This window comes from Sebastes umbrosus, chromosome 18 (genome assembly GCF_015220745.1).
Source record: "Sebastes umbrosus isolate fSebUmb1 chromosome 18, fSebUmb1.pri, whole genome shotgun sequence".
NCBI lineage: Eukaryota > Metazoa > Chordata > Actinopteri > Perciformes > Sebastidae > Sebastes > Sebastes umbrosus.
In genome coordinates, this window is record NC_051286.1 from 18,955,965 (window position 1) to 18,981,893 (window position 25,929).

Consider the following 25,929-nt stretch of genomic DNA (forward strand, 5'->3'; position numbering starts at 1 on the left):
GTTTGGCGCTAGGCAGGTGCAGTACAGTGGATTTTATCAGAGCTCTTTTTGCTGAAACAGCAGCAGGAAACGAGGTTGATGAAAGAGGTGAGAGCGAACCACAACATTAAAGTTGCATGTTGTAAAAGCAAAAACCATGACAGATGCTAAAATGCTACGTAGATCTGAGGGGAACTGCAGAGTCAGGTTCTCTGTGGGTTCGTCATTATGAGCAATCCCCTTCACAATCCACATAGTCATTTATTCCATATAAAAAATAGTGATTAGTGAAGCTTTAAAATCTTAAAATCATGATGCAGAAAACATATTTTTTCCCAAAATTCATAAGAGATTTTTTTTTCAAATCAGTGGGATTTTTAAAACAAAGTTGAATGAAATGAAAAAAGAAACCACAAAGTATATTTAGAGTACACACCTTTCATGCTATAAGCCCCATAGATGTGGGTCAGTAGGGCCCTACTACTCCCACTAGTAGGTTTTATCATTTATTCACATGGTCGATACAAAAGAAGACGACAGCGACCGTAGTAATTATGACAAGAGCAAAAGCTTAAGTGAGGCAATGCACACAGGGCATGTGAAATGGGTGGTGGATGCAGGGCTTTCACCCAAGAGATCAGGGTTCACATCCTGTGTGAAATCAACAATGTCATTTTAAGCTGAAATATGATGTTTTCCCCTAAACTTCACCAAGTGTTTCTGTTGCCTAAACCTACAGTTGTTTTGTTTGTGTTCAAAACGCCACGTTTCATCCAGTTTTACAACGTGTTAGAACATGTTTTTAAGTTTTGCTTTCACTATTAGTTTAGCAGGTCCCTACTAGCCTACACATTGGGACAGATGTGTGTTGATAACGCCTATTCACTAGCCTGATAACAGTCAAATCGGGTGCTAAAGTTGCTACTAAAGTTGCTGCTTTTTAAGAGCAACTTTAGTGTTTCCACGACTCCACTATTTTGAAAAATGAAAAATTGCATCTAAACTCTGGCAGATGGGATGACTTTCTTTGTTGCTGTCGTCATGCTGAAGGCAGCTTTGATTTGAGTAGCTTGTAGACTTTACATGACTTCATCTACTTGTCTACACAGTTCAAATAACGACTTGGCATCGCTGCACAGTTTTCCCTACAGCATGAAGTAAACGTCCTTCCCGTTGTCTGTCCAAGGCCACATCACTGTCTCTCTTCATCTCCGTCCATCTCCACTGTCCACCTCACATCTTCCCTTACATCTCTGCCTTTGATGTGAGAAGCATATGTATGTCACGACTCAGGAGAGAGAGGAAGGAGACAGCTCGCTGAGAGGAGGTGGAATTTTCCAGCTGTGCGTTGGAGAGGAAAAGTGCTGAGCCAGCAACCTCCACGATGTGACGGCAGCGCACGCTGTGGGAGCAGAGAGCTGCTGAGCGATGCCGCCCTGCTACCGCCGGAGAGAGCTCGGCCAAATTAATTTGCGTCCCCTGACACACATACACAAACCTGAAACCCACACGCATAAGCACACAATCTCCCCTCCCAATCACAGACGTAATCCTTTGTGCCAGAGGTTCAGTTTAGCAGACATGGGATCAGAGAGAGCCGTAACTCCCATCATATTTGTTCTCTTAAACCTTGGCATTTGGATGAACCAATAGGCAGAGCTGAAATAGGTTTAAAAACAGCAACAAAGACCTTGTTGTGCCTGAGTCTGTCTCTGAGGGGGAGAGAGGAATCGTAGCCACAGTGGAAGAAATGCAGGCCGTTTACAGTAGTAAGCCGTGGAAATTGCCTCAAGCATCATTTCCAATACTACTCAGCCATTATTTTGGATTATTCAATCTGCCAGTGCGATTCAGAAAAAACAACGTTTTGTGTTTTAGCTTTTTTTAGTCTTTATCTGACTATTACCCATGCAATTTAGTGCTGTGAGGCAGTCAGAGGGTATTAGAGAGGGATGAAAGAGAATAGAAATTAAAGTCATTAATGGCAGTTGTCTGGGTATCTCAGTTGCTAGAGTTCATTCTCATTCTGTGCGACAGGTTGTCAGACACACAGGGCTGCACTCACTGTATAATCCTAACCACTATACTCGTCTGACCTGAGTTCACCTAAAGTTCATCCACTGGTTTGGAGATAATTCGGTTAAATGTTCTGAACAAGCCATCCTACCTGCACTAATATACAACAAGTCTCACCGGTGAACATTTTGGAAGCAAGCAGTGAATGTCACATCCGGTGGGAAGCTATAAATATAGCTGAGGAGCTTTTATCTTTTTCAAAAAGCCTTTCTTTAGGAGTGTCAGCATGCGGTTGAGACTCCTCTCTTTAAATAAGAGAGGAGTCTCAACCAGCTTCTTGTTATGGGTGATGGGATCCTGCAAGAAAACACAATTTTATGCCACAGTTTTTCACATGAGAGATTTTCTGTATTTGTGTTTTTTTTCTGGGCTCTTCTCGTTGGTTTGAAATGAGCGCGGCTTCGTTAAAAGTTTGTGAATTCTGTCCAATCAGAGTTTACACCATTTGAATCAGAATCTGATGACAGTTGTGGAGTTGTTTGTGTATGTGGTCGGTCAATCAAATCTGACCAAATCAAACTGAAGCATGTTAGCTTAATAAATAATCACTACGAACATTTTTCAATAAACTTTGATGCTGAACATCATGTTGCTCAGTTAGCCAATATTTAAAGATGCTATAATCAATATTTTCATATTAAAAGCCTTCCGGCATTATATTTTTTCAAACTGTTGTTTTTGTCATGAGTACTTTCACACAGAACGAGAACAGCGAAAAAGTGTTGTCATTTTTGAGGTTGATTTTTCTGAGCTCTCGCACCGCGAATAAAGGCATCATCCAATCACGTTGTGTGGAACTGACATTCAATACATACTCTATAGTATACAACAACATGGAGGCTCCATAGTCCAAACCAAGACGGCAAACCTTATTACTCCTTTCAACCTTGACAAAGGCAGTGCATACCAGATCCACTCCTTCCGTTCTTACCTTTCACAATAAAAGCCCTAGACATATGCACTGCATACATGTTTACCAGAGGCAAATTCACTCAGAGCACTTAACTAAAAGGAAACTAAAATAGCTTACAGTAGGCTGTATAACAATTTACCCCGGACGGACGCTCTGGTTCAATAGGATCCTAGTAGTTGGTCCTCTGCCTGCGCAAATCTATTCAAACCTTTTACTGAAAAAATGTTGCAACTGTTGCGAATTTGCATTACTGCCGGTAAGGAATAGTTTTGATGTGAAATATTCGTAGCCTTCTGCCCAGCACCAAATGGGGAGAAGGGCAAAGTTAGTGACTAGCTGGTGAGCATTTATCTGCTAAAAGTCAGATATTTCCTTCAGGAGATGGTGGAGACCAAAAACAGAGCTAAAAGGAGAGTGGCACTAAAAGGAGAGTGGACTTACATTCGCCACATGGACAAAAACACAACTTCAAATGAATGCTCTGTATCAGCTGGTTGTGTAAATTAGCAACGGTTTGCTAACAAGTTCACCATATCAGTGTTGTATTAATAGCTGTCCAAAAATCTGTTAATTATAGGTTTAATGTTAGCACTTAGGATTTAAAGCCAAGTTTTTAGGCGCTTTATAATTGTTTTTAAACCATTTCACTGTCAGTGAAAGACATTTTACCTGGCTCTCTGAACTTCTAGCTCATCTGAAGTTGGTCCATTCTGGACTTGGCGCTGGACAGCTGGACCTAAAGACACAAATGAAAGCAGGGAGACAGAGAGGAAGAAGAAACACAGATAAAGTGAAGTTGACCTTAATAATCCATTACGAGCAGTGTAATGTTAATTGGAATTAGTGCCAGTCAAGACAATTAACCACCAAATGACAGGGAATTAAACAGCAGCTGATCATTATGTCCTCTTTCTTCTGTAATGAGTAATGTGCAATGAAAAGCATATTAATCCCTCACTCTAGGTAAATGAACATTAATTGATTAATCCACTTGTGCAGTGGAGGCAAGCAGAACATAATACAAAATGTGTGTGCACATAAGGGAGAGCTGCTTGGACCTGCTGTCACACTGTGTTTACTCTTGTTACAGACGATGCTCCATTACATGATGATACATGATGCTCCCTTTAATTGTAAATGCTGTCTGAGGACAATATATCCATCTCACACACACACAAGTCAGCCATGAGTGTTATTCTGTGATGAAATGCAATGTGCTGATGGGTTAAGTGTTATGGAAAGTAAAACCAGAGCGATGTCTGGAGTGTGTTTGAGCTGCTCTCTCCAAGCAGAACGTCCTAAATTGGGAACAGAGAACATTCTGTTGTCTGTGGTTGTCAAGTCCTTGGCAGCACACTGCAGCTTCTGTAACATCTGCTCTTTGGGGTCAAAGTTCAATGACAAGAATTGTGACCATTTTTGATAATACTACAAAAACTCAAATATGGATCATCCCTCCTTGTTCCATCAAAATCAGCTTTGTATTAAAAAACGTGAAGTCAGTTTATTGATGTAAAGAAATCACAGGAGAGGAGGCTCAATATCAAACACTGGTGACTCCCTCTAGTATCTTGCTTATGATGTGATTCCAGCTACAAGGCATTTGGATGTAATCCGTTTAACACCACAAGTGAGATCTGCAGATCGAGAGCCAGATAGGGAATGTAATTAATAAGATAAGATGAGGGACAAAAGGGACATCAACTCAGGGATTACAATCAAATCAGAGTGAATCATCAGTTTTCAATGAAACTTTTCTCATCGCTGAACTCCTCTGGGACATTATTAATCTTCATTGTTCCTCCTGAGAACAACTTGGATCAGAATTTACGTTCACATTTGTGGTTTGGCACCGGTCTCTTTTTTTAAAATTGAGAAATGGGATGAAGTGTTTTTAAAGTTATGGGGACAAAGGAGCAGGGCAAGGACTTTTATTTTGTTGATTGATGTTTGCTTTGCTGTCAAACGCTAATGGAAAGATGTTGTTGATGTGTACAAAACAAAAACAATTAGTGTCCTCCATTTGGGTCGCTTCCAAAGACCCTGACCTCTTCTGTCTAATGAGAGGTGTCCCTTACATAACAGTTTTGCAGCTCTGCACAGTCAGGCCCTTTTCAGGGTCAATACTCTCTGACGATACGCTATTCTCCACTGCTCACATCTCTAATGGAAGTGACTCTCTGGCAAGCTGATGGTGCTGATGGCCGCTATTGATCAAGTAACGGAAACCCCAAAATAACACAAGACGACAAAAGAGCTGACTCACACCTACTATCAGGTACCTCATCCCACACACACACGCACACCAACACACTAACAAATTACAAATTAGGGCTGCAAATACTGTAATGATTATCTGATTAATCTATAGATTCATTCATGTCTTTATTTTTTCATATCCACTACAATGGAGATTTGGACCTAAAGTTCCAGTGAAATGGAAGTTAAAGCGTCTTTAGCTTCTGTACTGTGAGTAGAGCTGGGCAATATGGAGAAAATCAAATATCGCAATATTTCTTTACCAAACACCTTGATATGGATATTGCGATGATATTGCAGGGTTGACCTTTGGTATTTACATATTTACACAATGAGATAAGTGCATAATGGCAAATAATAGAACAGATAGAACAGTCTGGTGAGTTCGGAAAATTACATCACTTTACTGTAATGAAGCCTTTAAAACCAAGAAAAGACAACATTTAAGGTAAGGTCACACATTAAATTAACATTCGCCTCCCGTTCACTTCCATTCTATGCAAGTAAAGGGTCACATAAACATTTGCTTCCGGTTGCAAGGCAAATTCGCATCCTCACATTTGCGTGTAGTTCAACTTTGGTGAACATTCTGGTGAACATTACCTCAGTGCATTTGCGCATGTGTGACCGTGCCATCATGCCATATTACGATATTCAAAATCTAAGACAATATCTAGTCCCATAACACGATAGATATAATACTGATATACTGTCCAGCCCTAACTGCGAGTATTCCCCAGTAAAACGGAATATTTGAATGGTGTACAGCTACCAGAGGGATTGAAATCAAATCCTTCGCATTTGATTGGACCGCTAAAAAGTGGGCGGGTTCAGAATGTAGCGCGATACGGACCCTCCCTCGTCACTAAAAGTTGCAGATTGATTGATGGATGGACGTCGTGATTGGTTGGTTGAAATTGGTTGGAACTAGCTCACGTAAGAACATGTCATATTTTGTTTTACAGGAAGAAAAGATCATTGAAATTTGATATAAGATTACAAAGAAATAGATTTTTTTTGGCATATATTGTTAAATAGGTGCACAATATGACCGGGGATGTGATCTAAAAGGGTTAAAAAGGCATTTATCATTTCATTTGACTTTTTGTAGTTTGTGTTATCTATACACATGTAGGACAACAATGTGTTGTTTTTGGGTTCTGGAGTTTCTGCTGAACTGTGAGGACAAGAGACCGTCACTGCTCATTGTAATAGTTCGCCACATAACTTCACACAAAGCCACAAATTGTATTTTTTACACTTAGCGATAGAGCTAGGCTAGCTGCTTCCAGTCTTTGTGCTAAACCAATCCAAACTAACTGTCTCCTGGCTGCAGCTTCATACAGTATTTAACAGACAGACATAAGAGTGGCATTGAACTTTTCATCTGTTGCATTTGGAAAGGCATTTCTGCTGGTTAAATTACTTCAAATATTAACTGATTATCAAAATTGTCAATTAAAATTCCTGTGGATCAATTAACTGTTTCAGAAAAATATACATACAATACAGTACAACACAAACTACAGGATTAAACACAGGCGTTGCTCTGACACAAGATATGCACAGTTGCTGTAACTATGTTGCTCTACCACTTGTAGGAATTATTAAAAAGGTGGAGAGAACTGTATTCTTTTTTTTGAGTCGGGAAATGTTTTTACTCAACTAGTGTCTTTTATTACAGTTGAAATCACCTCCGTTACAGAGTGTGAATGTTGTCGTCTCTCAATAAGAATCAGAAACTCAACAACTGAGGAGTGACTTTTGCACACTTTATTTTGTAGTTTTTTTCATTTAAAACTATGTCTGTCCTCTAAGCCTTCTCAGAGGCTGATTTATATCATTTGTGGTGAGAAGAGTGACTTTGGCCTCTGCTATGAAATTATAAAAGCGGCTGATGGTAACAATGAGTCACACACTTGTAGGAATGGACATCACAATATTTAATATGCTATAAACACACACACTTGAGCAAACAATAGTCATGCAGAAGTTTAGACACAGACAGAGAGCTTTAGTACCTACATGACATGCTGAAGAAGAGGAACCGGCTGTAGCAGACACAGAGGCACTGACAGACCCAATCCCCGCTGACCATCTCTCGCCTTCAGCTGCCCTTCCACCTCCTCCATCACCTCCCTCTCTATACCTCCCTCTCTCTCCTCACCTGCCTGCCTATCTCCCCTCCTCCCCCTCCTCCTCCCCTCCCCCACCCTGCCACAGTATCATCTGTCATCTTCTTGTAACCCACACCTCCAGGCAGCAGCAGCAGCGCAGCGAGCATCTCTGGTTAATGTTTCAAAAGGTCGGGTTTGTCTGTAGGCTGCGCAGCCTAATGCCACTCACGCACACACAAACATTACAGCGAGCTGATCCACAGGCATCTCTGCTACAGAATGAGCCTCGTATGTATGGATCGTCCAACGAGCTATCGTATCAAAACGGATGTGTTGTGTTTACTGCAGTTGGTGTTTGCAGCCGAGGTTCAAGCAGTTTAGTGAAACACAGAACGGCTGCTAAAGATGCAATTTAAGAATATTTTCATTCTCAATATACTGTATCTGTAGATTTGAGGTTTCTTGTCAACGACTTCTTCCACAGGTCAAGGATGAACTTTCAATGTAAATTTCTAAGATGACATGAAGTCTGTCTGTCTCCATGACAACGGGGCAAACTTCATCTGTGAGGAAGATTGTGTAATATGACTGAAAGCGCCAAAACCGCTACTAAATGGACCTTGTGGTGACATCTTTGTCAAGTATAATGTTTCCGAGGTAAAATCAACTTTGAATCTCAATCTGTAAATGGTTTCTTCTATTAATCAATGAATCATTAGCTCTATTAAAGGTAAGCAATAATAGCATATACCCATCATAAATTTGCTAAAACACAAATACATCTTCTAATATTATCTTCTAATATTCAATATGGAATGATGAGAAACACAAAATATGGTATATTATATATATATATGTATATATATATATATACATATATATATATATCATTTGGTATAGTTACTTGATTAATAACTTACGCAATTATCAAACTGTGATTGTTGATCGAACGCTGGAGCACAGTTAACTCTTACTTCTGAACTTTTCACACTTACAGGTGACAGGAAGTGTCTTTCTGACCAACCCAGTATGAAAACAGACAAGGGAATGACCCCAAACACTGGTAGTTTGTTATTGTTTGTCTAAAGTTTTTACTCAGTGCTCCAGTGTGAGAACAATACCGAGGACAAAAGGTCAGGTTTTGACCCTCTTACCACTAGAGGGGGCAGGCACACCTGCTTTGAGTGGAAGGGGAAAATCACACCTAATCCTGATCTTTGCCTTACAAGGTGTGAACGTGTCTTATAAAATCACTTCGAGCACACAGATGTGCTGAAATCAGATCACGTAGGAGAGAAAAAACAAAGGTAGCGACACACCAAAATACATGAATTAACTGCCTCTTTCTCTCACTCACTCATACATACACAGACACACACATATGGCTATGAAAGCTGTGTTTTCTGCAGTGTGTGTATGATAGCATCGGTACTCCTGCACACTCAGATTATATCTCTTTATGCAGCTGCTGTATCGTAGCGAGCCGGTATAGCACGAAGGCTATCAGTCTGTCGAGTGTGTGTATCCTCCTCTAGTGTATTTGTGCACTTGTGTTTGGCCGCTGTCACTCGAGCCTCTTTGTTCCCCGTCCCGTGTTATTAGGCAGATGAAAAGATCTGCTCTCTAGCACGGGACCCGAGGGAGGTCTTCTCAATGACTCATTCTAATTAAGAGGCTGGAGGGGACTGCAGGGGGAGACACACTGCTGCTGCTGCTACAGTAATGACTGGCAAGCTGTGATACTCACTCTGTCTGTCAGTCTCTCATTCTATCACTTCCCAATTTATATTTGTCTGTCTTGCTTTTTCTTATTACACACACACACACACACACACACACACACACACACACTCACAGAGCACATGCGGATAAGATTGGCGTGTGTTAACCACCGCAAGAAGTCTTTAAATAGACTTTTTTTCCTCCACATTTTGACTCGTAGCAGGAAAAACACAGGTGGAACTAATAACGTTAACGATGCCTCGTTACTGACGTGTCCCAGAAAGCCGTAGCAGCGAGCCAGCATACATAATGTAACACAGCCATTATTAATGTTCTTCATTACACCTGTGTTTTTTTTACAGTTACACGTCAAAATGTCTGCAGTGGAAAAAGTCTATAGCAGATTAAATAATGCAGATATTCTCGGTTCAGCATCTGCATTCAGTTATCATGTGCCGAGGATTGCCGTGTCATGACTTATTTTCCAAAGTGCCCAGTAGAGGGGACTAGGTGTCAAAATAAAGCTACTCTAGTTATAATATTGGAGACGTACTGCTTAGTTTAAGCCTGAAACCGGGACCGCTAGAAGACTTTTGCGGCGGCATGTAAAGACTGACATCTCTCTAACCCTCCGACATTTATCATTCTTATTGGTTTGTGAAGTTCATTGTGATTCCAGCATATAGTTTATAGTTTATATTAAATCTAGCTAATCAGGTGACTATTTCTATACTACTATTACCCTTCTACTACTACTACTACTACTATTACAACTACACTACTGCTACTATCAGTACACTACTACTACTAGCCTACTGAAGATAAGTCAAAGATGCTCTATAGCAAAGATGACGCATTACAAGCTCTGCCAGTGGTTTGAAATAGAATATACTTCCCTGTCTCCTAAGTGGGCACGGTCATGGCAGATTGCGTTCTTTTTGCAGAATGTATTTATATTTTCTTTTGCTAACATTAGATATTTACACAGCCAACAGCCATATTTAGCATTGTGAATATTAGTTAGCTAAGGTGATCGCCAACACCAGTTGCCAGATCTTGTGAGAATGGGTTGCTAAGACAGAGAAATGTGTCAAACAAAGTTAATTTTCTCCTGATTTGTCCGTCTTGGTGACTATGGGGTGAAAGAATTGGTCATAATCTGTGCTCGTGTTCACTTCTCCTATTGGAGTTAATAGACCCAAGACCTGCCACTAGTCTCCTAAAGGGACGGGGCAGTGGCGAAACCCACGTGATACCGAATCAGGAAACTGACTCTCAGTGCGCCGTCTCCTTTCTGAACTGTCTGTGGCTATTTGTATTGTGTTTTTGCATTGCCTTCTTTCACCTTAGTATTGTGTTGTGAGTGTGGTGATATTGTTTGTTGATATTGCTCTAATGCGTGCATTATACTCCCCCTGTAACATTGTAGCTCTGCCACTGACTGTCTTGGATTAACAAAGTTACTTTAATATGATTTTAAAACATCTATTTGGTGATTGCAAACTAAAAACTGATGCCCACCCACATGGCAGAGGGAGTTAGGAAACTGTTAGCTACAAGATGTGTGACACCAGCACCAGCAGTCTAAATCACAGTGAGTCCATCAATGGCTTCCTGCTGCACTCTGAATTCCTATTGAATTATTGATATGCACCATATTAATATTTGGCTAGATTTATGAACTGCTGCTGCGTCAACAATACAAGTGTGTTCCATCTCTGGAGTAATATGACTAGTTGTGTTTTTTTACTGTTATAATACAGGCCTGTTCACCTGCCCCCAAAATGACCTTCATCAAGATGATGACAAGCATTTCATCTGCTGACATGAACTTTTCCACAGCTGTGTTCAATTCAATCTACTTTTTGAATCGGTCATATGTGAGCACTAGAGTCTGATGATCTAGACAGGAAGCTGAGCATCAGGTAGGTAATAAGTGTAGGAGCTCTTATAAAATAAAGAAATCATCCATAATAGGCTCATTAAGCATTATTCCATGTGTTCATGCGATACACTGAGGGGGAAACGCACCTCCATCCTGAGCGCTGAGGACGTTGAGGGCAAAGAGCATGGCGTTGGAGAAGGTGGTGGCCTCCTCCTTGCTGGCAAAGTTGAGGCCATAGACCTGCCTGGCGTCCCGCCACTGGTGGAAGGTCGGGGTGGCCTGGTTGTACTTGAGGCCCTTCACTATGGAGTAGTTGATCACCACCTGTGAGGGAGGAGGAGGAGGAAGAGGAGGAGTTCACAAAAGAAACACTGATTCTTCACAGTGGAGCATTTATCTTAAACACCCATCCTTCTTCTTTATCTGAGAGGCGATATACTGTACATCCACAGATGGCAGGCTGAGGAGATAAATACAGCAACACTATTCTCATAAATCTGTTGTGCTACTGGCAGAAAAAAAGACTTTTAAATGCCAGACAATTGATTGCGTTGCTGTAAAAGATTTAATGATTTGTGTTTTGTCATCAGTTTCACTGTGAAGACAGAAAAACACACATTCAGAACAGCTTGTAATAGCTTTTGGATTTGTCACCTCTCACAAGTTTTATGTGGCTTACACAACGAGTTATAATTTAGAAACAAACACTGTTGTGGTCGTTGTTTTTTTTTGCCAGTTACTCATTGACATCAGGTTAAAGGGTTAGCTTTTTGGTCATGCAAGGCGGATGTGTGAACAACTTTTTGAAGCAACAGAGAAAATTAGATGAGAAAAACATGTTTCACAATTAATTACATATATAATCAAGTATTTGTATTTTATTTTTTTTAAAAGACAACTGTGACTTATATGTACCTCTACTTGTCTGTGTGTGTATCTTTGTTTATATTATGATCTTTTTTGCTGGAAAATAATAAAAAACAAAAATGTGTTCAATTCTGTCTACCTGAAAAATCGAAATCAATCACCTCTATAAAAATTTAGCGGAATGCAAGGGTGAGATCTGCTTCCAAATATTTTAGCAGTCATATTTAGTCATATTGTAGCAGTCTGTGTAATGCATGTATAGCCGAGGCAGGCAATTTGAATCCAGTGCAGTAATGACGGCTCCGCCACTACAAATAAAAAATACCACATATAGAGATACTGAATGAAATGCATTGAATGGCTATTGCAGAAAGATGCTGACCATAAATAGTATCTAAAATGGGATTTAATTACATGAAAATCACATGGTACTAATGAGACACTGCCTTTGGACGGACGGACAGAGGGGAATAAGGTCTCAATCATGTCACAACGGAGAAGGAATAGCGACACTAAAGACCTTTAATGAAACACTAGGGTTCATGCACACACACAGACTTTGTCCAACATGAAGTATAAGGCTTCTTTGGTTCTCACATGCACCTGTTTCTGTTTTAAACCACCACTATTTTATCCTGTTAAACTTCAGTGACAGCAGCTATTTTGTCTTCACTTCAAAAGAAAACTCACAATCACAATCCAACACAGCCTGAATGTTCTGTATGCTGCAATCCTCCCACAGCATGGTGAAACCTCTCTCTCTGGTGACTAAATGGCTGAAATTAACTCCATATCTACAGTAATCTCACGGCAGCATGTCATCATCTCCGGTTTGTTACCTGCTGGTCCTGCAGTTTGACGCCCACCACTCTGAAGGTGTTGTTGGCAGTGTTGTGGTAGATGTTGATGCGGCTGAATCCCTGCTGTCCAGGCTTGATGGGCACCCACTTCTTACTGGTGTCATCGTAGACCATGACGGAGGCTCGCGCCTGGCAGATACTCTGCTCACTGGAAGGGTAAGAGAAGGACAGAGATGAGAGAGAGAGTTAGTTATGGGCAGAATTCATCAGTTCAACAGTGAATCAATGTTCATTCGAGAAACAATTTAAGGTAAAATCCATCTATTCTTATGCTTTTTGATAAAATGTTCACCATATTCCACAAGTTACTGACTTCTATTTCATCAACCTGCCGCTGCCAGGTGCATTTAGCTGTGTGTTGTGCAGCTGTGTATTGTACCTGTATGTGGAGAGAGCATCAGAGACACGACTTTTGGTTGCAATTATAAGGTTACTGTTTGTTAAGAAATATAATTATGTTATTCCTTCTATGATGGATTTCACATTCTGTGATTTTTTTATGTCAGTGCAAAATGATGTGTAATGTTTCAGCACATCCTATGTTTATTTTAGAAGTTTTAAGAGTTAAGGGGTCGCAAATCAAAAAGATTAGTTTGGTTGCTTCGAAGCTTTGACCGTTGCCATGGTAATCGACATCCAAATCAGAATTCAAATGCATCGGTTTTATTTATTTATTTATATGCATTACCCTAAAAAATCCCAAATAGCACCTGAAATAAGGAATAGTATTCCCACATTATTATTCCACTGATTTGTAGCTTGTAGCGGAGTTATTCTTAGACGGTAGCGCTGTTTGCTTAATTTGGCAAGTTTTATATATGAAATATAAAGTACACCAGTCAATGAAATAGCCCAAGAAATACAAGATTGATCACCATCTTTAAAAGTGTTTTTAGTGCCAAACCTTCCTTTAACAGTATAGTGACTGACTGCTGTGTATTTGTCTGAGGATGTAAGTGAGATCATTACAGTGAACAACTCAGTCTCCTAATCCTGTGTTACACTAACAGTCTAATCCAAATGTAATCAAGCGCTTGTCCAGCATCTGTTGATGTTCTTAATGAGAGGCAATCGTAATGTGTGTATGTTAGTGTGTGTGTGTGTGTGTGTGTGTGTGTATGTGGCCTCCAGTGTTGGGTCTGCTTGCTCTTCCATCTGACCGTGTTTATCACAGCCCACTGAGGCTCCTGCTCTCTCTCTCCACTTTCCCTCACTGTAACACACACACACACACACACACACACACACACACACTAGTATAGGCTACTGTACTGAACAGCGTTTCATGACCTTCTCCATGTGTTTTTTTTTTACAATGCATGCCAGACAAAACGCATGTGCTGAATCGCTACAGAGCGAAGATGAAAAGAGAGGATCAAGGTGGAAGTATAGGAAGAAGAACGAGGAGGAAAAACACGGGAGGAACAGAGAAACAATTTTGACTTGCAAATGAGCTTAACAAGAAGAGTCCCATCTGTGTCTTTGCCTCTTTGCCAAGCTAAAATTAGTGGATCGACCCCTGAGGCCGAGTGAAAGAGCTGCGTCAGAGAAGAGAAGGAGAGAAAAAAAGAGAGAGGGGGGAAAAGTCTTGGCTTGTAGAGTAGATAGTGTGTGTGGATGCGGCATAAAGTACAGTGAGAGACAGCAGTGCATCATTCACGATTAACGATAAGGATGATGTTTAAAAGATATTATAGAAGGAATCGTTTGACATTTGGAGATGCTTACTTGCCATCCTGCCAAGAGACTGATACCACTCTCGTGTCTGTATGTTAAGCACAGAGCTGGGGCCTTGACACAGTTAGTTTAGCATCAAGACTGAAAGCAGGGGGAAACTGCTAGCCTGGCTCTGTCTAATGTTAAAAGATACAAATGCCAGTACTTCTAATGGGTAAACTATCGCGCTAAACTAATGGTGAACATGGTTAAAGGTGCTTTATACGATATCCAGAGCATTAATATAGCAGCTAACCACTATTTGCTAAAGATATAGAGGAGTAATGTCTACCTGAGCAGAGAATGAAGACTCACTTCAAGAAGACCCCCAAGAAGATTCTTTGATTCACATAAAATGTCACTGAGGCCTCTTATTACATTTCTATCTACGAAAAGATTAAACATAGACGTTACAAAGTATTAATTTGCAAGCTTTAAAAGGTGCTGTTAGGCATATTTTTTAACTTTGAATAGAGCCACGCACCTGTTTCCCAAAATGTGGTAGTGTCTAGAGGGTAAAACGTAAATTACAAAATCTGATCTGAAATCTGCAAAAAACTTGCAAAAACTCTCGCAGGACTCGCTGCCCGACAACCTTTTACTAACCTTTGCTATTCAAGATCAATGCCGAACCTTAACATCTCGCGAGAGTTTCCCAACTTGCTGGTTACCTTCTAGACACGACCCCAAAACGTGAAACTATTCTTTTAAAAGCACTTTGAATTTTGTCATCCCACTGTGGGAAAAATGACTCCACAATGCCTATAGCACCCCTCGCTGCAACCTATAGGATAAGGAGTGCTCGCTGCAAGCTACTGTACGTGCTTGACTTGTGCACGCATAGCGTCAAATAGCACTTTATGCTTTCTGAAGATAAGTGTTCATGAAAAGAAAGCACCAGGCTAACATTAGGATAAAGAAAATAATACTAGCCGTCCTTCGCTTTCACTTCAAAGCACAGTGAAAGGAGAGCAGTAGGAAGCAGCTGAAACTTGTAGGACCAGAGTCTATTCAAATAACACAACCAAAGAAAAAAAAGCTCCACACAAAACCCTGCTGCATGCGTTTTTAAGCTGGAGTTATAAATAACTTCTCCCAGGTCGAGTCTTACTCTCCACACACATTGCATTAGCGGTTTCGATGTGCACACACTTGAAATCAGCCCGAGCACCAGCAGGGCAACGATGTGTTTAATTTATTTTCTTTAACTTGTCGACTCGGTTAATTTTTAAAAAGGAGTTCTTGGCAACCAGCTGAAAATGGCATCGGAGGCCCAGAAGCATGAATAAATGAGGTTCTTGTGCTAAAAGAGACTCGAGCAGGAAAAAATGGAGGAGACAGGGAGAGAGAGGAGCTGTGAAGGAGCTGAGGCAACAAGAAAACAAGTTTTTCTGACTGACAGTTATGGGACACACACACACATACACACACACACACAAAAACTCGTACATGCGCATGCACACAAATGCAGGAACGTAGTCTAGATCTCTATGCCACACCCGTTGAAAAATTAACAATTGCTGCGCAGGACATGAATAAATCAGACGCTTTGGAATGTACCTTGACAGCACACACACACACACACACACTTTAAATGCCATCCTCCTCGGCCTGTTCCTACCGACGCTACAGCAAATTCGAGCTGACAGGGACAGACAGAGAAATCTCAGAGAGCTGCTCAGGAATCGAGTCACAGAAATGGTCCAATCACAGAGCAGGAAGTAAAAATAAAAAGGTGCTAACTCACTTCACTCACTTATAAAGAGTGACGATATAAAGCATGTTGATGCACATTTTGGCTAGGCTCTTAGTACAGCCGTGAATCGGCAAGAATCCGGCGATACAATACATATCTAATACAGTAGTAACGATTCAATAGATTGTGATATACTGTAAGCAAGGGGATATATTGCAATTTTTTTAAAAATTGAATTATAGGAAAACTGTCATAGTATAAAGAACACACCAGAAATACACCGTTATAGAATTGGTTCTAGTTTCATATGATACCAGTAGAAGTTTAAGAGGTTAATAAAAAATCAAGTGTTTTGGAGAATCTATACAGTATAATCTATACAGTATAATATCACCACAACACCACAACATAATATCACGATACTCATGTGTATCCATTTTTTCTTACACCCCTAGCTCTTATATTCAAAAGAATGAAAGTGTTACATTTCAATCCAGCTATAATATCTAATTTCATCCTTCAATGACTTTAAGCGTCGCAACAGAACCATGACAGTGCAGACAGAGACGATTGAATGCAACACAAACACTAAGAGAGAAATGCATGCTGGGTACAGTATTGTGTAAATTATGGCTGCAGCAAACGCACTAAAAAACACTTTCCAAAAAGCATCCCAGAGTGCCCGGTTTGATTTGTAGCTTAAATGACTTCAACACAAAGTCAGATTGCTGTATTATTATTAATATGTTTTTGCATTGGCTTCTCAGCACCAAACCTGTTAAGTTAATAGGTCAGTGTGTCTGTCTAAGGTCACATTAATGAGGGTCTGTAATGATAAACACATGAATTATTCATCCACACTGCTGCATGTTTGCAGGGTTGAAAAGAATAATTATTGCTCAAATGCACCCCTTTTTCTTTTTCATCTCCCGCTTTCAAACTCGTGCACACACATACAGACACAAACGCACACATGCTGTACGCACACAGCAGCCCCATTAAGTTGTTCTCCTTTGAGTCTCAGGTCATTGCGGGGTTAATGGGATGCCTGTTTCGCCCCAAACTCCTTCCGCCACTGTTGTTTTTTTTCTCATTTCTCCTCTCTCTCACACACAAAATAGAAACATATTTTCACATCTCCCTAAAGTAGAGATGCACTGATGGGATACCTGGGCTTTGGGTATCAGCTGATACCGAGTACCGATCCGATACAAGTCTTCGTTAGGAAAGCAATGTTTAAGTCAAGCCTGATGTTGCCTTACACATAAAAGAATGATCCCAGTCACTTCCACACAGTGAGGCATACAGCCTATTTATTACACACTGGTATCGGATCGGTACTCGGTATCGGCTGATATCTGTATCGCAATCAGGACTGAAAAAGTCAGATCTGTTCCTTCATCGCTGATGAGGATATGATAGTCTGCTCACACCTGGACCAGTCACGCCGTCGGTTCAGCAGCTTCAAATCGTCAAAGTGTTTCGTTCCCCCTCTCTATTTCTGGTGCCACACTTCCTGTGTGCCTCATGCACTAAATTTACTCTGCTTTAGCGTCACTCCTCTGATCCAAGATGAACAGCACAACCATGAGCTGTCAGAGGAGAGGGACACGCTCGTGACTCACAGAGGAAACCCAGGTAGAATGAAACACATGCAGAGGAGAGAGAATTACGACAGGATATATTATACACATATAAAAAACCCTGAAGCATGAAACATGATTAGCACTTTGATCCTCTCTTCTGCCGATAAATTGCCAAAGAAGGAGGAGGAATTTAAATTTAGCACAATTACTGCTTGGTAATGAAATTTTCCAGGTGGAAATTTGACCATTTACACGTAATTTATTGCTGTTGTGTAAATTGGTTTCCCACCTGGGAGAAATAAAGTTGAATTTCATTGAAACTGAGAGTGATGTTTGACTTTCTGAACGGTTTTCATTCATTTTCCCCAGAGGGCAAGTCAATTAGCAAGGAACTAAACTCTTAATATCAGCAGCTCTGAGTCAGTTATGAGCCTTAACTGTAACATTATGCATAAAAGTGTATTATTGTCACTCCGTTCTGTCATTAACATTTGTGCTACTGTCTCTACTGTGTGTGCGTAGCTATGAGTGCTAGCACGTGTCAGTCCTGTTACACTAATCGGTGCTGTCAGAGGGCCTTGTACGCGACTCAGTCTCCGTCCACGCAGCAGCTCTTACACCACCCTGCAGACATCACAACATCAAAGCTATATTGTGCTGCTCCACTTTCTGGGGCTTCTGCGCTCAAGGCAGCGGTGCGCTAACAACAAAAGAGGATGTGCCCGAAATAGAAGCGCAGACACACACACACGTCGCTGCATGCAAATTTTGTGTACACACTCACTCACAGTACAGATTGATATCGTTCATATAGGTGAATGAAGACTGCAAAGGTAATCAAAAGCATAGGTGGTGACAAAAAGTCAAATCACGACTCGAAGCGATTTAGTTTGAAAAAGTTGACCGATGGATATCAGCAAGAAGGAAATGATTTTCTGCGAGGCATCATGATCAATCTCCTCATATTCAGCCAATCAGACTGTTGTCAGGCTATTAAATAGGCGTTATCGGTCGCTATGAGCACCATAGATGTGGGTCAGTAGGGGCCTACTACACCCACCCGTAGGTTTTATCATCTATTCACATGGTAGATCAGTGAAAGAATGTATAAAAGAGCACGACAGCGACCTCTAGCGACCGCAGTAATTATGACAAGAGCAGAGGTGGAAGTCAGGCGGTGTAGTATAGGAAGCATAAGACTCTGTATTGGGTGGAGGTCAGGGTGATCGCAACCCGTGTGAAACCAACAAGGTGTAGTTGTCTTTGTATTCACAGGTGTTACGTTTCACTTTCACAAATTTTTTTTTGTTGCCTAAAGAAGCCTTTTTGTTTGTGTTCAAAACGTTTCATTCAGTTTTACAACGTGTTGCTTTTAAGTTTCACTTTCACTTGTACAATGTAGGCATAGTAGGCCCCTAATGACCCCATCTACTGTATGGTGCTTATAGTAACCGATAACGCCTGATAATAGTCGAATCGGGTGCCATATTTTTCATTTATTTATATTTATCAGTTGCAGACGGGCTGAATCTAGTTTTACCTGCATGCCTGCAAGTTACTTCAAATCTGATTATATCCGTTTCTGCAGCAAGTTAACTGTGACCTTTTGCCAACAGTCAGTGTGGAGAGCAAAGGTCGTGGTGTTGAGCATTTTGGCTGGAAAGCAGATCTGTTGACAGTGAAACCACAGAGACCAGCAGTGTGAGGCTGATACTGTAATGTTTGGGCTTTTCTCTCTTGGTAGTGATGATAATGCAGATGAAGCTTTTTACTATCCATGCAAGTGGAAAACTGTCAGTGCTAAGACAAAAATAGACAAAGCAAAAAAAAATACTCTAGCACTATATACTATACACTCTATATATTTGTACTCTTTCCTACTTTGTATAGCAACTGCTGCACAACAGATCTCCCTTGGGATACATTTTTTTTTCCATCTTATCTTATTTTATCTTAAGAAACATCAGAGACAATCAAAAATAAACGTTTTTTGGGAATAAAAGACACGTGAAAAAAGCACCTCCAAGAGAAGCTATAGAAAGTAATTTCACAAAGAAAGGATGTGAAAATTGCCTACAATTTGATGTTATTTTTTTAAATTGATCCCCGAGTTTCTGCACCAAGATGAAATGTTACAACATCAAGACACGCTCACTCTTCTCACAAAAGAGTGCCGTCAACAAACCAATCTTTATACAGACAAAATGAGCACAAAGGAAACTAGGGGCTAAAGAGACAGAAAAGTAGCCGGTATTCTTACTGGTGATGCTGTTTAGTTTTGAACGATACATTTCTGGGTGTATTATGTGGTTTTAAGCTCAATTTTTGCTTACTGTTTTTGTTTACTGTTGATGAAGTGACCTCTGACATCATGAGTCATGATTTAAGGACCAAACAAAGCTTAAATCAAAAAGTGACTAAATACTAAAGACATAAAAAGATGGAAATAGTGCATAATCACAAAGCTGGTGCCCAAACATAACATACTGTAAGACAGAATTCTATCTCTTATCAACTCTCCGGTCTGTCTCTGCAGGTTTACGGAGATAAATATACAATTATGCAAACAAACTGCCTGACAATATTGTCCCTGAATGGAAACCTGCCAGTGGGCAGCAGAGGCCGTCATTAGGAGATCAAAATGTCCTGAACTGATTCGATGGATTAGCTGATCCAGTGTTGCTGCTGAAGCCAAAACAAGAGGTTAATACATAGTAGACCTCCCCCTGATGACGCACCACCAACGAGTGCAACACAGAGCTGCAGCCCACTTGCCCTGAAATGACAGGGTATCAGGAAATTATAATTATATCATAATAAAAGCCAGCATGCAATGTAAAATGGTGAAAACAGAGAGAAAGAAGGATGCAAGACTACGGATTTGAAATGTGGATAATGCATGCCACTACTTAATATACAGTCGCTTTAAATGTAGTGAAATGGTGCATATGCATAATTGACTGTGCTCAGTCATCAGTGAAGATGACTATCAAATATAATTTTGCAAGTCAAACAGAAAGAGAAATCCCTGCTCTTGTTCTGGAATAAAAACATGTCTGATCTCTAAGGTGAGAGTTACACCCAAGGTGTCTAAACTGACACACACACAGGACATTTGCAAACCAAATATTGCATTCTCCTCCGTGATTTCTCGTGCAAAAACAACAGTCCCATTCTTTTAGTCTCAATACGATCATTACACGCTACAGCAGTGACCTTGAAACTATAGCCGAGCAGCTCCATTATATTTCCAGACTATAAGCTCCCACATTCCTGGCTCATATCACTGTCTGCTGTTCTGGTGGCTCAGCAGTCTATGAGCATTTGCATTTATCACATGTTAAGTTCATATTAGTACACTAAGTCCCTACAGGTGAATAACAAGACAGAAAATCTATTTAGGGTGTCACAGTTTTCTGCCCGGTGGTTTAAAAATCATTATTTTACTGTTGCTTATTGACTATCCTTTATATCACTGTAAACCTTGAAGTAGTAAAGACTTTTTTGGGTTCAGTAGCAATGAAAGAGGAGGAGAGAGAATCATAAAAAGCGTCTTTGTGTCCCGCAGCCAGCTGCTTGGAGAGAACGGCCAAATCCCGAGAGTTAGCTGGCAGAACAATCGTCACCGCAAATTGTTTGTCTTTTTGTCTAACTCCTCTACAAAATGCTCTCTGTTTTCCTTGACAGGAGGAAAATGATGGAGAATCCACTGGCTGCAAACCGGCCAAAAAAGGGTGCACAATGAAACTTCTTGTATATGCATACGAGTATGTGTGTGTGTGAGCATCATCTGCATGAAACATCAAAGCTGCATAAAGCAGAAAGAAGAACAGCTGACAGCTTAAACATTTATAAGCGTTCCAGCGCAAAGCTACATTAGCAATGAGGCTGAGCCCGAGCTAAACCTCAGCTTTCATAGAAAATGGGATAAATTGCGCTAAACCGACACTGCGATCCAACCACAGGGGCCAGTTGGCATAATGAGGAGCCACTTTGGTTAAATGATATTAATTTTTGCTCCCATCTGAGTCTATACCAACAAACATTCATCTGCTGTCAAGTAACCCTGACTTCAGTGAAGATGCTCGAGCTCTGACATAGAGAGTTTGTCCCAGTTGCTGCTGCTGCTGCACTTTCTGTGAAACTGGAGCCTGCTGTGTTGGATGTCAGCCATGTTTGCGCTGCAAAAATGTTCAGGCAGCTTTTTCTCCTGAAACTTTGTGAAGTGATCAAGAAGTTTTGATATGCAAATGTATTCTCTGCTCATGAAAAATTCCGCAACAAGGACATGTGGAGGGGACTTCACTAGAAGCAGGCAGCAGTAGCCTACTAAAAGGACCGGTTTTAAAAGGAATATAGCCTAGATCAGGGGTCACCAACGCGGTGCCCGCGGGCAACAGGTCGCCCGTAAGGACTAGATGAGTCGCGCGCTGGCCTGTTCTAAAAATAGCTCAAATAGCAGCACTTACCAGTGAGCTGCCTCTATTTTTTTTAAATTTTATTTATTTTATTTTTTTGCTATTGTTGTTTAAATCAGACTTGCATGTAACTTACAAATGACAACATATATATATAAAAACACTTAAAATTTAAAATGTTTTTTGTGTTTAATATAAATGAACTCTGACCTAGTATAGTTCAAAGGTCAGTATTGTGCGCATGACCAAAACGTAGCGTTTGTTGCGCTCATACAAACAAGCTAGCAGACGCAACGAAAATGAGGAGAAGAGTTACCCCAAAAAATGGCAGAAAAAAGAAAGAAAACATATAATTTTCACGACGAATGGGAGGTAGAGTTTTTTTTTACCACTGTGAAAGGATCCTGCGTGTGTCTCATTTGCGGGGCAACTGTGGCGATAGCAAAGCGGCACAATGTGGAGAGACATTTCACTACATGTCACACAAGCTACCATGCTAACTACCCACCGGGCAGCGCACTGCGAGCAGAAAAAGCCCGCGAGTTAAAGGCAGCTTTGTGCAAACAGCAGTCTTTTTTCACTAGACCGGTTAAAAACTCCCAAAAAGCAACCGAAGCCTCGTTTAGAGCTACGCAATTCTTGATGAAGAAAAAGAAGGCATTTACAGACGGGGAGGTTGTCAAAGAAGCAATGATGATAATTGCTAAAACTGTGCTTGAAGACGAGAAGTATGGAACCGATGTACTCTCCAGTCTCTCCAATGTTCAACTCGGGGCAACTACAATGGTAAGAAGAGTGTCGATGATGTCTGGGAACTTGGCCGACCAGCTGGACCGTGATCTGGCGAGGTGCCGGTGGTTCAGCATCCAGTGTGACGAGTCGGTGGACAGCAGCAGTACGGCTCAGCTGATGGTCTTTATCCGGATGGTGTTTGATGATTTCTCCACAAAAGAAGAACTTCTGACACTACTGCCCCTGAAGACAACTACGAGGGGAGTTGACATTTATAACGCAGTGAAGGAGTTTTTGGTGGAAAAAAAGGTGCCGCTGGAAAAGCTGGTATCAGTGACTACGGATGGGGCTCCTGCTATGATCGGCCGACACACAGGATTCGTTGCTCACTGTAAAGCTGACCCAGAGTTCCCAAACTTTCTGCAGTACCACTGCATCATACACCAGCAGGCCTTATGTGCAAAAGTGATCTGCTTTGAGCACGTAATGACTCCCGTCGTGAAGATCATAAACAGCATCCGCTCCAGAGCTAAACAGCACAGAACATTCAAGGTACTTTTGGAGGAGCTGTCAGCTGAATATGATGACCTGCTACTACACACAGAAATCCGATGGCTCAGCAGGGGACGAATTTTGCAACGTTTTTTGTCACTTTTGGGTGAAATCAAAGAGTTCATGCAGTCCAGAGGTGAGGACACCGTGCTGCTGGAGGACACTGAGTGGATACTTGACCTTGCATTTTTAACGGACATTACTGGGAAACTGAACAGTTTGAACTGTGAGCTGCAAGGCAAAGGTAAAACTGTTGCCGATATGATAAGTGCTTTAAATGCATTTAAAGCTAAGATGAACCTTTTCTCTGTGCATTTACAGAGAAAAAAAGTGCTGCACTTTCCCTCTGTGCAGATGGTGCTGAAAGACAATGCTTCTGCATCTGAGGCTTTTGACAAAGTTGCAGAAAAGTACTCTCAGGTCATAAACAGAGTTGGGCAAGAGTTTGAGAACAGGTTTTGTGACCTGGATCAGCTTGAGCCATGTGTGTCGTTCATTTCTAATCCTTTCATGAACGTGGACATATCATGTATTGCTGAGCAGTTAAGTGCAACATTCAGCCTGGATGCTGAACAGGTGGAGATTGAAATTGTAACACTGCAAAATGACCTCCACCTCAAAGCCCATCAGGCTGCACCAAACTTTTGGTGCCTTCTTGACACAGAAAAGTACAGTGGTGTATGCGCAGCAGCTATGAAGGTTGCAAGCCTGTTTGGTTCAACTTATCTTTGTGAATCAGCCTTTTCTGACATGAACTTCATCAAGAACAAACACAGAACACGCCTCACTGATGCACATCTGCAAGACTCACTCAGAGTTGCAGTGTCAAGTTACACACCAGAGTACAACACACTGGTTAACAGCATGCAATGCCAGGCTTCCCACTAACTGACAAAGAAACAGATAACAGATTTGGTGTCCAGTTCAAAGTGTGACATGATTTATTTAAAAATTTGAGAGTTGATTTTTGTATTTTACATGAGTTATTATTTGTACAAACATGGTGCAAAGTAATTCATGATTTGTTAAAAAATGTTAGTGGCTAGCTAGTTAAAATGGGATATTGTGATTTCACAAGACTGTCGTAGAAGTGATCATTTTCAAATGTTTGAAAAATTTGAAAAACATGTGCACTTAGAGAAAATATAAAAATAAAGTGTTGCATATTGATATTTATCTGTTTCTATATATTTGTTGTGAGAAATCATTAACATGATCAGTGTTTTCACAAAGATAAATATCATTAATTATTAATAATAACATAGAGTTAAAGGTAAATTGAGCAAATTGGCTATTTCTGGCAATTTATTTAAGTGTGTATCAAACTGGTAGCCCTTCGCATTAATCAGTACCCAAGAAGTAGCTCTTGGTTTCAAAAAGGTTGGTGACCCCTGGCCTAGATTAAAGCAGCAGTGGGTTCAAACGAAGCAAATAGGAGTAAAAGAAGTTATTTTTATAAAACGGTCACTATATCCTGATAGTAGTGCATTAGACAGGTAATCTGAAAAAGATCATGTGCCTCTGTGTCCTCCGGTGCTCCTAATGGCATCTGCAAGATTTCACAGACCGGAGGAAAACAACCAATCAGAGCCGAGCGGGAGTCTTGCCGTCTCTGAGCAGCTGTCAATCACTCACAAACTAGGGTCAAACGGTCAAACTAGGCAGCGCTGATCAAATATGAATCAATATTCTGTTACTGTAATGACTATTTCTCGCCTCAAATGTTTTCAGAAACATCTTGTAGTGTACTGTTTAGCTGTAAAATGAGAACCAGCCAGAGCACAGCCAATGGGAACGATCAATAGGAGCACTCTCTCTAAAATGACCTGTGTTTGGCCAAAATCTCCCGTCACAAGCTAGATTTTTTTAAAGCCTGAAAACAGAGCCATGAGGAGGTGCAGAAGTCTAGTTTTCTCTAAGAGCACTTGAATTACAATATGCTGAAAGGTTATTATGGAATTTTTGCCCAATGATGCCAAAAACATTCTTCCCAATGACACTCTAAATACAGAAAATAAGCTTTTTCCTAAAATGTTGAACTCTGTATTGAATGAAATGATGTACATTACCAAAAAAAAAATGCCAGGTTGTCTAAATGGTACAGAAGGCTATACAAGAAAATAGAAAAAAGCCAGAGCTAATGGGCATTTGCATGGCGCAGGAACGTGGTAGTGCCTAGAAGGGAACCAACATACTGGGGAAACTCTCGTGAGATTGTTAAGGTTAGGCATTGACCTCGAATAGTTAAGGTTAGGATAGGTCGTCGGGCAGCGAGTCTTGCAAGAGTTTTTTGCAAGTTTTTGCAGATCTCTGATCAGATTGTGCAATTTGTGGGCTCCTTTCTAGACACAACCCAGGAATGTGGCATTAACATGGAGTTAGTCTAAACTAGTAGGAATATTTACTGAGGTTAACTGAGCTCTGCAGGACATATCTGCCCTTGGAAGCTAATAAAATGCTCGTAAAATCAAAGATAAAAAAGCTATATGCTATGCTAACAATAATTACAAGTTGTAATTTAAATAATTGACATTGATATACTGACATATGA

General features: G+C 40.7%; 1 protein-coding gene across 3 annotated transcripts in view; it reads right to left on the reverse strand.

Annotated features, from left to right (window-relative positions):
* evlb (Enah/Vasp-like b) overlaps positions 1 to 25,929 on the reverse strand; it is a 57,813-nt gene that overhangs the window by 6,513 nt on the left and 25,371 nt on the right. For all 3 annotated transcript variants that reach the window (XM_037751234.1, XM_037751232.1, XM_037751233.1), the window contains exons 2-4: positions 12,658 to 12,826; positions 11,098 to 11,275; positions 3,638 to 3,704 (exon numbers count right to left, since the gene is read on the reverse strand). In XM_037751234.1, coding sequence (XP_037607162.1) covers positions 3,638 to 3,704; positions 11,098 to 11,275; positions 12,658 to 12,826 — 414 coding nt within the window. The remainder of the gene's footprint in view (positions 1 to 3,637; positions 3,705 to 11,097; positions 11,276 to 12,657; positions 12,827 to 25,929) is intronic.